This window comes from Octopus sinensis, linkage group LG5 (genome assembly GCF_006345805.1).
Source record: "Octopus sinensis linkage group LG5, ASM634580v1, whole genome shotgun sequence".
Classification (NCBI taxonomy): domain Eukaryota; kingdom Metazoa; phylum Mollusca; class Cephalopoda; order Octopoda; family Octopodidae; genus Octopus; species Octopus sinensis.
The window spans coordinates 29,943,559-29,957,029 of NC_043001.1; the positions used below are offsets into that span (position 1 = coordinate 29,943,559).

General features: G+C 39.5%; 1 protein-coding gene across 2 annotated transcripts in view; it reads left to right on the forward strand.

Moving 5' to 3' along the window:
* Positions 1 to 13,471, forward strand: part of LOC115211686 (DNA-dependent protein kinase catalytic subunit) — a 266,170-nt gene that overhangs the window by 13,505 nt on the left and 239,194 nt on the right. For both annotated transcript variants that reach the window (XM_029780332.2, XM_036503287.1), the window contains exons 2-4: positions 4,102 to 4,172; positions 7,846 to 7,938; positions 9,859 to 9,933. In XM_029780332.2, coding sequence (XP_029636192.2) covers positions 4,102 to 4,172; positions 7,846 to 7,938; positions 9,859 to 9,933 — 239 coding nt within the window. The remainder of the gene's footprint in view (positions 1 to 4,101; positions 4,173 to 7,845; positions 7,939 to 9,858; positions 9,934 to 13,471) is intronic.

Consider the following 13,471-nt stretch of genomic DNA (forward strand, 5'->3'; position numbering starts at 1 on the left):
TGGAAGCTGTGGTGAGAGTGAAGAATTTTACAGCCATCCATGCAGATCATGTCAGCAGAAGAAAGGGTGGGACTGCCATTTTCGGTTGAAACAATGGACGTATTTACTAAAGGCTACTGTGAAGCAGCTTATGTGTATAGTAAAACCAACAATTAAATAAGAGCTGGGCTCTATAGGCCACCCCTAACTAATTTACTACACTTCAAGGAATACCTCAACAATATCAAGTGTTTCATCCATCAGTGTCATGCTGACAACATATTAATGATAGATGACTTCAACCTTCCCAGTGTTGACTGGTCCACAAACAGCTTGAAACCAAGTTTTTCCACTTCAACCCCTGATAAGGAAGCAGTAGAATTGCTTTTTGATTTCATGGATGAGTTTTTCCTGACCCATCTTGGTCTCAAACCAACCCAACAAGGTGTCACAAAAACACCTTCGGCTTAGTGTTCAGTAACCACACTGACACTATCCACGATATTGCAGTGGAAAAAAATCCACTACTCTCAGACCATGACATGGTTCTCTGTGATCTGAGATTCTACCACCCAAAGATCAAATCCAGTGACATCTCTCCAGTCCATCCATTTGACACTATGGATCTTCATAATGCAGACTGGGATGCAATCAATCATGATCTTTCACAAATTGATTAGGCCTTCTCGCAAGCACTACACCCCCACCAACATAAAATCATAATGGCAGGCATTTATAGATACGGTGACATATATATGCACAAAACATACTCCATTAAGATCAGTATACAAATCAGAATCCCTAGAAATAGAAGAGCAATTATCAGAAAAATAAAAAGAATTAACAAGAAAACCAACCAACTTAAATACTGCCAGCAGCAACTCACCCATTCGACTGCCATTGCACCACTCGAATCGAAAAAACACAACCTCCCAAAAAGCATGATGACCATCATTAACAAAGAGCAGCTGAAGAGAGTTGGGCCATTGAGAAAATAAAACTCAATCCCAAAGTGTTCTTTTCACTTGCAAAAAAAAAAAACCCATAAAGACGCTGTTTTCACTGTTGGTCCTCTCTGGTTGACGAGAACAACACTCTACATGATGATGCAAAATCCATGTACAAGATACTGCAGAGACAATACTGCTCTGTTTTCAGTAACACTAATGCGGTTGATCTGGCTAGTATCAGTGATGACATAACTTTTGGTGCTCCTGATATCCTAACAGAAATAAATAAGGTTAAACACAACTCGGCAGTAGGTCTCGATAAGTTTCCAACCACTGTCCTGAAGATGTGTCAACATCAAATTGCACCTCCTCTTGCTGAGCTCTGGAGAAACTCACTTGATGCAGGCTACATTCCTGATCATTTTCTATCCCAGTCTATCTTTCCGTCTTGAAAAAATGAAACAAATCTCTTGCTGTGAACTACCGTCTGATTTCATTCACCTCTCATATCATTAAAGTATTTGGGAGGGTGGTGAGATTGCGAGTAACTCACTTCCGCAAAGACAACAATCTGCTGAACCCCAACCAGCATGGTTTCCGTGATGGGAGGGACTGCCTGTCGCAGCTTCTGCACTGTTTTGATGACATCTTAAAAGTGTTGGGAGAAGGCTCCAACACTGACGTCACACACCTTGATTTCAGCAAGGCATTTGACAGAGTGGACCACAAAATCCTGCTGAAAAAACTGTCCAACATTGGAGTCTGTGGAAAGCTGTTGCAGCGGATAAAGTATTTCCTGATGAACAGAACCCAACATGTTTGAGGGAATACAATTCAGCTCAGCCAAAGTCAGTAGTGGTGTCCCACAAGGTACTGTGCTGGGCCCACACCTCTTCATTATTTATATCAATGACATAGTAGATGTCATCAAACATTCTACATTGAAAATCTTCGCAGATGATTCCAAACTCCAGAAAGCCATAAACAGTATGGTAAGGCGGCGAGCTGGCAGAAATGTTAGCATGCCGGGCGAAATGCGTAGCCGTATTTCGTCTGCCACTATGTTCTGAGTTCAAATTCCGCCGAGGTCGACTTTGCCTTTCGTCCTTTCGGGGTCGATTAAATAAGTACCAGTTATGTACTGGGGTCAATACAATCGACTTAATCCATTTGTCTGTCCTTGTTTGTCCTCTCTGTGTTTAGCCCCTTGTGGGTAGTAAAGAAATAGGTATGGTAGACTGAACATGCCTTCAGTCAGATCTGTTTGCTGTTGTCCAAAGGGAGGGAAAAAACAATATGCTTCTAAATGAAGATAAGTTTGATTTGATTCACTTTGGAAAAGAGGATACTCTGAAATTACCATATGCTCTTCCCTCAGGTGGCTCCCTAGTCTCATCCAACAACATCAGAGATTGGAGTGATTGTTGATAACAATCTAAGCTGGAGTTCCCACATAAACAGCAAGGTTGACTTGGCCCGCAAGGTGTGCTCCTGGATTCTGAGAACTTTCCAGTCTAGAGATGCATACACCATCATCCTTCTCTACTCTACTTTTGCCCAACCTCTCCTTGAGTACTGTTGCCCACTGTGGTCTCCCCATATGAAGCAACTCATTATGAAAGTGGAAGCACTCCAGAGGTCAATAAGAAGAAAGACAGACAGTATGAGAGGCATTGATTATTGGAGTCTACTAAAAAAAACTCAATCTGGTACAACTCAAAATAGATAAATAATACCATTTAGAATATTTGATTAAAAAGAAAGCCCTTTCATAGAAAAAAACTTTACTGTTTCTTCAAGTTCCGCTGTACTCCCCTCCATTCTTCCTCATTTCCCTACCTGCACACAATATGTCCCTGTTGAATCTCCTCCCCACAGCATATCTTCCTAATACCCCCTCATTACCTTCCCTCCTCACCTCCATCCCCCACTTTCCCTTTGCGATTCTGTGAACTCACCTATCCACTCATATTCTCCAGTCCCTGGTTGATTTCACTATATGCACCTTCCTGTAACTTGAGTGTACAGCCGCTGCTCCAACCCTGTCACATCTTCACCATCTTTCTCTCCTCCCACTTCCCACCTGAGGTAGCCATGCTTCTCATCTAATGCAAGACACCTTTTCTGTCCCTCAATAGTACTCCTGCTAGTTGAGAGGTCTTGTCCTGCAAGTTACTTGGTGACCTCAATGCCACTGGTGCCACATAAAAAGCATGCAGTACACTATAAAGTGGTTGGCATGAGGAAGGGCATCCAACCACAGAAACCATACCAAAATAGACAGCAGGGCTTGGTGCAGTCTTCTGACTTGCCAGTTTCTGTCAAACCATCCAACCTACGCCAGCATGGAAAACAGACATTAATCCTATAGCATTCAGAATACCCTATCAAAAATAATGCTTACCGTAAATCTTCGAGTATAGTCCGCCCTTGAGTATAATACGCAGGGGATTTTTAGTGGGCTGTACCTCTGAAAAACCTAAACCTTGTGTATAATACACACTCCTTCTCTAACTCAAGTCATGTATAATTAAGCCAGCAGTACCTAGTCGAACAAACACTTCTGTGCATGCATAATACAATAATGGTGATGTTCTTAACTGTTATATGGGAATGTAAATATGTTTGCAAATTGCTTTTGTTACATGTTATTCTGTGTTCTGAATACTTTTATTTTAATAAATGTTGCTTACTGTAAGTTATGGATGATTCTTTTATGACTTCATTGCTTTCAGGCTTAGCTTAAGGTATTTTCGTGCCCAACATCACAAAATGCGTCTGAATAAACATTGCCGGACAGCAAATAGAGACTCGGACATTGTATAGAAAATATTTTTCATTTTTAACCTCGTATATAGTACGCAATAGGGATTTTGACCTTTAAATTTTGGGGAAAAATGCGGATTATACTCGAGGATTTATGGTATTCATTCATATTGGCCTTGATTGTTTATTTTTAGAATGACATTGTAGGGTAGGTGTAGGAGGCCAGATCCAGTCAGTTTGAACATAAAGCAGGTAGAATATTTGGGTTGGCTATGGCTGGATTAAATACCAAGGGGTTAAATGATGATGATAACGTATGTTTGTGTGTGTGTGTGTGCAGAGAAAGAAAAAAAACAAACAAATCTGTTTTACTGATTTAATAATCAATGTATTTTATATCTTCTAGAATCGGTATGCACCCTACTGTTTGATAAAGAAATAGGAATTACCACATTCCTCAGAAGCCATGCTGACCAGGTAAAACACCCTAATGTTCTGTACTTCATGTTGTCTGTAATATTTCCTCCGCGTAAGGTGGCAAGCTTGCAGAATCGTTAGCACTTTGGGCAAAATGGTTTGCAGCATTTCATCAGTCTTTACATTCTGAGTTCAAGCGCCATCGTGGTTGATTTTGCCTTTCTGGCCGGTGTCAGTGCCTCCTGACTGGCACATAAAAAGAACCATTTGAGTGCAACTAATGCCAGTTCCACATGATTGGCACATAAAAGCACCCACTACACTCTTGGGGTGGTTGGCATTAGGAAGAGCATCCAGCTATTGAAACCTTGCCAAATCAGATTGGTTCTCAGTCAAACCATCCAGCTTGTGCCAGCATGAAAAGCAGATGTTAAATGGTCTTTGCAACAGCTCAGCTACTGGGAAAGGTTGAAACAGCTAAGACTCTACTCCCTGAAGAGAAGATGAGAGAGGTATGCAGATCCTGGAAGGAATTGTGCCAAATTTTTGCATTGAAAGCTACACCAATGCCAGAACGGGACGACACTGCATAGTGCCAAAGATCCCAGCAACGCCATCATGCTTCAGAATCAGTTACTGCAACAGCCTGGGTTTCAAGGGCCCACAGCATTTTAATATTTTTCCAAAGAGCCTGAGGAACCTGCATGAAGTAGATGTAGGGGTTTTTAAATCAAAGCTGGACCTCTTCCTGTCGAAAGTCCCAGATGAACCAACCTCATGGTAAGAGGTACAAATGAGGGTAGCTACATCAAATTCCATTTGTCACCAAGTGCCACATATTAGAGGAGGCTCTCAGTAATAACAGTGTAGCAAAACGGCAGTGCATCAGCATGGCTGCAGCTCTGAGCTGAAACTAGGGACCAAAAAAAAAAGGGTCATGATGATGATGATTCTTTTAGGGTTGATTGAATAAGTACCAGTGGCGATCTTTCAGTACAAGTACCATAACTGCCAAATATAAACCCATGTGGGTTTATTTACATTTCTGAAGAAAAAAGAAACCCTTTTCCTCCACCCCTAACCCTAACCCCACTTATATAAAAAAAAAGAAATTTACGATCTTCTTCTTCAAATGTAAACAAACAGACTTGGCAGTTATGGTATTTGTACCGAAAGATCGCCGTACCAGTTGAGTACTGGCATCAATGTAATCAACTTACCACCGCCTCTGAAATTGCTGGCTTTGTACCAAAATTTTGAACCAGTATTTCCCCCACATTAAATATCTTGGTATAATCCATTCCATGTCCAATCTCTTTGGAAATTAATCATTATTGTTTCTTTTTGTTTTTGGTGACTTGTAAAAGGCACCCACTACATGCTATGGAGTGGCTGGTGTTCGGAAGGACATCCAGCCATAGAAACCAAGCCAAGACAGACTGGAGTCCAGTGCATCTCTCCAGCTTTCCAGTTCCAGTCAAACCATCTAACCCATGCCAGCATGGAGAATGGACACTGCCTTGTTGGCACTTGTGCTGGTGGCATGTGAAAAAAACGTTCGAGCAAGGTCGTTGCCAGTGGCACTGGACTGGCTTCTGTGCAGATGGCACGTAAAAAGTACCATTTGAGCGTGGCCGTTGCCAGTACCGCCTGACTGGTCTTCGTGCTGGTGGAACGTAAAAGCACCCACTACACTCTCAGAGTGGTTGGCGTTAGGAAGGGCATCCAGCTGTAGAAACTCTGCCAGATCAGATTGGAGCCTGGTGCAGCCATCTGATTCGCCAGACCTCAGTCAAATCGTCCAATCCATGCTAGCATGGAAAGTGGGCGTTAAATGATGATAATGATGATGATGATGATGATTGATGAACTTATCAATTCTTCCATACATACTTTTTCTCACTAATCTGAAAATTTTGGCATTTAATCATTCCTTCATTTGCTAAATATTCAATTTTCATTAGCCTGTATTCATTGTTATTGGATGTGCATTACTTTCCTAATGACAGTTCAATGTTCCTACTGTTGTTATTGTTTTGCTCTAAAAGACAGTGGACTGTCTTTTGGAGGTGTCAGGCAAAATGCCTTGCAATATTTTATCCTTAGGGTGTCAGGCAATATTGCAATATTTTTTTTTCCAACTTTTTACATTGAGTTCAAATCCTGCTGAGTTCAATTTTGTTTTCATCCTTCCAGGTACAATAGACATAAGATAAAAATGAATAACTAGAAGTCAGTGATATCAATAAACCCTATCCCCACAAAATTGCTGGCCTTCTACATAAATTTAAAACAATTATTGTTTAATCCTAAGTCAACCATGTGAAGACACATGACCTAGCAGTTAGAGTGTTGGCCTTGAGTTCATTAGATCATAGGTTCAATTCTTGGACCGGATAGCATATTGTGTGCTTGAGCAAGGTACTTCTTTGTAAGTTGCTCCAGTCACATGCAGCTGAAAATGGGTACCAGTGGTTAACTATGCTCACCATGCAACAGACTGGTGTCTTGTTCAAGTTAGAAGAGTCTTGTACTCTCAGCTTAAATGGCTTGAAAATCCCAATAAGCCCTGTCCTTGTGAGCCTATAGGCTTAATGCAAATTTTTGAAATCAGATTTGATCAAGCAGAACTGAGATCAAAGGTACTGCTGATCTCGATCAAAGGTACTGCTGATCTCGATCAAAGGTATTGCTGATCTCGATCAAAGTTACTGCTGATGTCGATCAAAGGTACTGCTGATCTCGATCAAAGGTATTGCTGATCTCGATCAAAGGTACTGCTGATCTCGATCATAGGTACTGCTGATTTCGATCAAAGGTGCTGCTGATCTTGATCAAAGGTGCTGCTGATCTCGATCAAAGGTACTGCTGATCTCGATCAAAGGTACTGCTGATCTCGATCAAAGGTATTGCTGATCTCGATCAAAGTTACTGCTGATCTCGATCAAAGGTACTGCTGATCTCGATCAAAGGTACTGCTGATCTCGATCAAAGGTACTGTTGATCTCAATCAAAGGTACTGCTGATCTCGATCAAAGGTACTGTTGATCTCGATCAAAGGTACTGTTGATCTCGATCAAAGGTACTGCTGATCCCGATCAAAGGTACTGCTGATCTCGATCAAAGGTACTGCTGATCCCGATCAAAGGTACCGCTGATCTCGATCAAAGGTACTGCTGATCTCGATCAAAGGTACTGCTGATCTCGATCAAAGGTAATGCTGATCTCGATCAAAGGTACTGCTGATCTCGATCAAAGGTACTGCTGATCTCGATCAAAGTTACTGCTGATCTCAATCAAAGGTACTGCTGATCAGATTTGATCAAACAGAACTGAGATCAAAGGTACTGCTGATCTCGATCAACGGTACTGCTGATCTCGATCAAAGGTGCTGCTGATCTCGATCAAAGGTACTACTGATCTCGATCAAAGGTACTACTGATCTCGATCAAAGGCAATACTAGAGAAAAATATGGCTGCTATTTCTAGCATAGCCAGTAACCATGTTGAGACATCTTGATTTCCTTGTTTGCATGTTTGTTTATGTGTGAGTGCATGCATACATATGTGCATTAACATGTGTCAATGCATAAAGATTATGTAGTAGATCATGTTGATGTGTAGTCTCATTTTTTTTATTCATAACATTATGATTTAATAAAAAAAAATTATTTCCATCACTAAAAATATAATTACTTACACACTGCTATCTTTATTTACCTTTCATTATTAGTCTTCTGAAATTCGACATGAGGTATTGACAATGCTGATCAATGTTGCAGAGAAGTTTGGAGAATATCTACAACCATATGCTGCTGATCTCATAGTAAGCTTTATATAATACATATTTGCTTGTCACTAAATTCAAATAAATTTTTTAAAAAAACACATAAAATGTTTGTAAATATAAGCATATCTTTTATATCTTTTACTTGTTTCAGTCATTAGACTGCGGCCATGCTGGGGCACCACAATGATGAATTTTCAGTTGAATGGACCAAACCCAGTACTTATTTATTTTAAGCTTGGTGCTTATTCTATCAGTTTCTTTTGCCAAACTGCTAAGTTATGGGGGCATAAAGGTAAACATACCAAAAGCAGTTGTCAACTGGTGGGGAGGACAAATACAGACATTAAGACACATACACACAGTCATGCACACACACACACATACACACACTGGGTAAACAGAAACTGAAAGAAAACCATCACACACACACACACACACACACATGTATATACACACAACAGTCTTCTTTCAGTTTCTATCTACCAAATTCACTCACAAGGCTTTTGTTGGCCCAAGGTTATAGTAGAAAACACATACCCAAGGTGCCCATGCAGTGGAACTGAACCAGGAACCATATGGTTGGGAAGCAAGCTTCTTACCACATGGCCATGCCTGCATGTAACCATTTATATTAAAACTATTGATCTACATTGTGCAGATATGTCTGTATGGTATGTCCAGTAAGTTCACCGTCATCAATTCAAACACAGTTTTGAGTGATGTAAATTTGAATTTTGTGTTGATTTATGTTGTAAAGAAGTGCGAATTTAAAATTAAGCTTATTTTCCTTCATATGTAGTACATATCACAATCCCTTCAGGTAGATGGCCCTGCTCAATCTGTAGTAAAGGCATAGGTAGAAACTCCATAAGATGTACCTGGTGTAAGCTATGGACACATAAAAGGTACAGCAATATCAGAGGAAGGTTAACAGGGAAACTAGTTTTTTTGTGTGCACAGGTACAATTAACACTAAAAATGTACAGAAAATAGATTCCATCACATGCTAGTGGAGAAAACTAGAAGTAGTCAATAGCTTCTGTTACCTAGGTGACCAAGTCAGTAGCTAGGGTGATGCTCCAAGAACGTCGCTGCTAGAATAAGAATACGCTGGGCAAAATTCAGAGAGCTCCTACCTCTGCTGGTAGAAAAGGACCTCTCTCTCTCAGAGTAAAAGGCAGACTGTATGATGCCTGGTGGCAAACAGCCATGCTACCTGGCAGTGAAACATGGACTGTGACTGCTGAGGACATGCATGGGTCTGAAAGAAATTATGCTAGTATGCTTCGCTAGATGTGTAATGTCAGTGTGCATGCATGACAGTGTGAGCATCCTGAGAGAAAAGTTGGGCATAAGAGGCATCAGATGTATGCAAGTGAAACAGCTGCACTAATATGGTCAAGTGATATTTGTCGATGAGGACAGCTGTGTGAAGAAGTGGTGCACTCTAACGGTGGGGGCAACCTGTGGAAGAGGCAGACTCTGGAAGACATGGGACTAGGTGTTGATGCATGATCTTCAAATGTTGGGCCTCATGGAAGTAATGACAAGTGACCGAGACCTTTGGTGATATGCTGTGCTTGAGAAGGCCTGTCCAGCCAAGTGAGATCGTAGTCATGACCGATGACACTGTTGCATAACTGGCACATAAAACTAGCACCTTTCAAATGTTGGGTGATATGCTATGCTTGAGAAGACCTGTCAAGCCTAGTGAAATCATAGTTGTGGCTAATGCCAGTGCCATCTGACTGGCACCCGGTGATACATAAAAAAAAACTGTCACTACACCACATCAGATAGTTTGAGAAGCACTAGTTTTTGTCTCCCATAGACAACAGTACTTGCAACTCAGCAGTTTAATGCACATGCCTAGGAATTAAAAGGTTTCTCCATTTACATTGGTTTTTATCTTGTTTCTTTATTTTTCTTTTAATCATTTACTTTCATTTTATTTAGGGCATTTGTAAATTACAGTACAACCAAGATGACAGTGCAAAAGTGAAAAATGTTGCTCTTGACTTGCTCATGCATGTAAGTAAATTTAATATCTATTTAAAATATGTAGTATTGTGGTATATATAAACATGTGTGTATAACTTATGTAATTCTTTTATTCTTTTACTTGTTTCAGTCATTTGACTGTGGTCATACGACAGCACCACCTTGAATATTTTAGTTGAATGAATCAACACCAGTACTTTTTTTTTTAAGCTTGCTACTTATTCTATTGATCTCTTTTGCCAAACTGCTAAGTTACAGAGACATAAACCAACACCAGTTGTCAAGCGAGCAGTGATGGGGGACAAACATAAACACAAAGGCACACACACACACACATCTATCTATCTAGATACATATATATACCCCCTGGCACCTGAGCCAGTGGCATGTAAAAAGCACCAGCCGTACGTGGTCGATGCCAGCACCACCTTGACTGGCTTCCGTGCCGGTGGCATGTAAAAGGCACCAACTGATCATGGCCGTTGCCAGCCTCCCCTGGCACCTGTGCCAGTGGCACATAAAAAGCACCCACTACACTCATGGAGTGGTTGGCGTTAGGAAGGGCATCCAGCTGTAGAAACACTGCCAGATCAGACTGGAGCCTGGTGCAGCCTCCTGGCTTCCCAGACCCCGGTCAAACTGTCCAACCCATGCTTGCATGGAAAATGGACATTAAACAATGATGAGGATGATGATGATGATGACATATATATATATATATATACATATATATATATACATATATATATATCCATTCATATATATATTCCGCAACACTCTCTGGCCAAGCAGCTAGTCTGTCTTGATAAAGATCAATAACCCAGAAACTAGTCCGCAGATGTTGTTTTGCACTAGATGGGAGTGCTGGCCTCCCTGTTCAAAAAAACAAGGACACAGACAGGGGTTGTATAGCCAGCTAGAAATGATGTTTCTTGGGGCTAAAACAACAGTAACATCATCCCTTTCGGTATAGCCGCATCATATATATATATATGTATATATGAGGTTAATTAAGCATCATGAAGGGATAGTAATATCCAATGAATTACTGGTTCATTACCTAATATTTGTTGTGAATATTAATAATAATACTCATAAACAATAGGTAATTAGATAAACCAAGGGTTATATTAATTCAAGAAAAATAAGAAAATGGAGATAAATCAATTAATATGTACATTTATTAACTGCAAAAAATAACATAATCTCTTACAGCTGTTTCAATTTGTACTCTAAAGATTTTAATTATAATAATTAAATCATTTTATAAAGCACAATCTATCAGAGGCATAAAAAAAGATATACCATGATATTATAATGTGTTAAGTATACAGAATATTCCAACAAACTGAGTATTATTTTATGGATAAATTTTGGTATAAAACTTTCAATGGGGATCATAGGATGTATATTTAGATATACTCTTTATCTTTTATTAAACTCTTAATACTTTTGATATTTATAATAAAAAATAAAAAAATTAATAAATTAATTAATTAATTAATTAATTAATAAAATAAATATATAAATATAAAAATATACATGCATACATATATATATATTTGTATATATATATAAAATTTATAAGTTTAAATTATTTAAATAATTTTTTATTTTTAACTTTTATATTTTAAAATTAATTTTATGTATTGGCTTATGTTTTTCACTGTTTGATTTGCCTAATAGTGGTTTTATCTCTAATATAATATAATATATATATATATAAATAGATGTGTGTATTTTCCCCTTTACCAAGGTAGCAAAAAATCACACAAGTAAATAGGTTTTAATTCCTTGTTTTTAAAGGTAGAAACTTTGGGTTATGTGAATTTTTTGTATAATATATATAAATAAATAGAGTTTAACGCAAGTGTTATTCAAATTCTTTTACTTCTGACACGTTTCGAAGATATCACTGGTATTATTTCTATAGGCTACCTCTGACGTTATATCCTATAACGTTTTTTTGAAACAATATTAATAGCGTTCAGTTAATCACTATACATATTCATCATTTTCTGTTAAAATGTCTTATTGATCAGTTTCATTTCTTCGCTTCCCTGAAGAGAAGATTACATTGTTTTACACCATTTTATTCCTTTGGAATAATACCAGTGATATCTTCGAAACATGTGTCGGAAGTAAAAGAATTTGAATAACACCTGTGTTTTATCTTACCTTTCCTCCCCGACAAGGCATATGCCTCCCGCAGGCAATTCTGCAGTTCCAAGTCGGGGCTCCAAAAAGCAAACCTATATTGGACCTTGGGAAAGGAGCCCATCACCCTGAACATATCATCCTCCATTATGACTTCTGCAGTTACCTGCGGAGGCCAATCCGGGTCTTCCGTCCAAGACAGGACCCTTCCCTCCGACCCCCTAGCTTCCCTACCTCCGGCCCTCAAACTTCCTACCACACAGCTACACCTGCTCCTGTTATTTGGGTTTTAAAAAATTAATTTAAAAAACAATCAATGAAAAAGTTACCTCCCTTAGACCTGGTTATTTTTATTTTATGTATTAATTGCATAATCAAGTCTATGGGAAGTAAATATTTTCGTATTTACATACATTTTCGTCCGTGGGGCAAGTATTGCCCGTGAGTTTCACAGTCTTCCCAGACTGAGGGAGTTGGTGTAGCTGATATTTAATTAAAAATTTTCTAGTTCTTGTAGCAAAAGTGGCCAAATGTATGATCAAAGTCAAGATTATTTTAGACATTGTATACCTATTTCTTTACTACCCACAAGGAGTTAAACACAGCAGGGACAAACAGGGACTGACAAACGGATTAAGTCGATTATATCGACCCCAGTGCGTAACTGGTACTTATTTAATCGACCCCGAAAGGAGAAAAGGCAAAGTCGACCTCGGTGGAATTTGAACTCAGAACGTAACAGCAGATGAAATACCGCTAAGCAGCGCTCCGGGCGAAATGCTAACGATTCTGCCAGCTTGCCGCCTTGACATTGTATGCCTACATTCTTTTTCAGAAGGTGAAATATGAATTGCAAAACTGTTTCCAAGACATCGTGTGGCTTGTAGTGACGCCATCTTGGAAATCTCCAGCATGCAAGCGCAGGGTTGGAATCTTCCGGAAGGCCTGCCGGAAGTTCCCTCATGCGCATGTGCAGAAAACTAGCAGCAGCTAAATTCTCTTGTATCTCCCTTTTATTGATGCTAGCAGCTGAACGATACAGACGTGCCTCCAGCAGCTCTCTTGAGCTGCTACCTTGTGGCACATCCCCGTTATGCTTGAACGGGCAGGATTGACTCACTCCACTAGATTACTGCCAATAAGTTCCTAGGTTGCCGATTCGCCCAGAGGAAGGAAATGTTTATATTGCAAATCAAAGAATATGTATTTATACTGTTGAAGTTAACGGAAAATCTTGACTCTTTCTTCAATTAATATTTGATGTAAAGGATGCAAGCAGCACCCATCCAGTGCGGGAATCTCTCATCCTGTTACAGGCTAAATAGGCAGGGAGAACCCTGTGTTGCAAATATGACAATGAAGGAATGCGATAAATATTTCAGTTGACCAGTGTATGATTTGGATGTGAGAC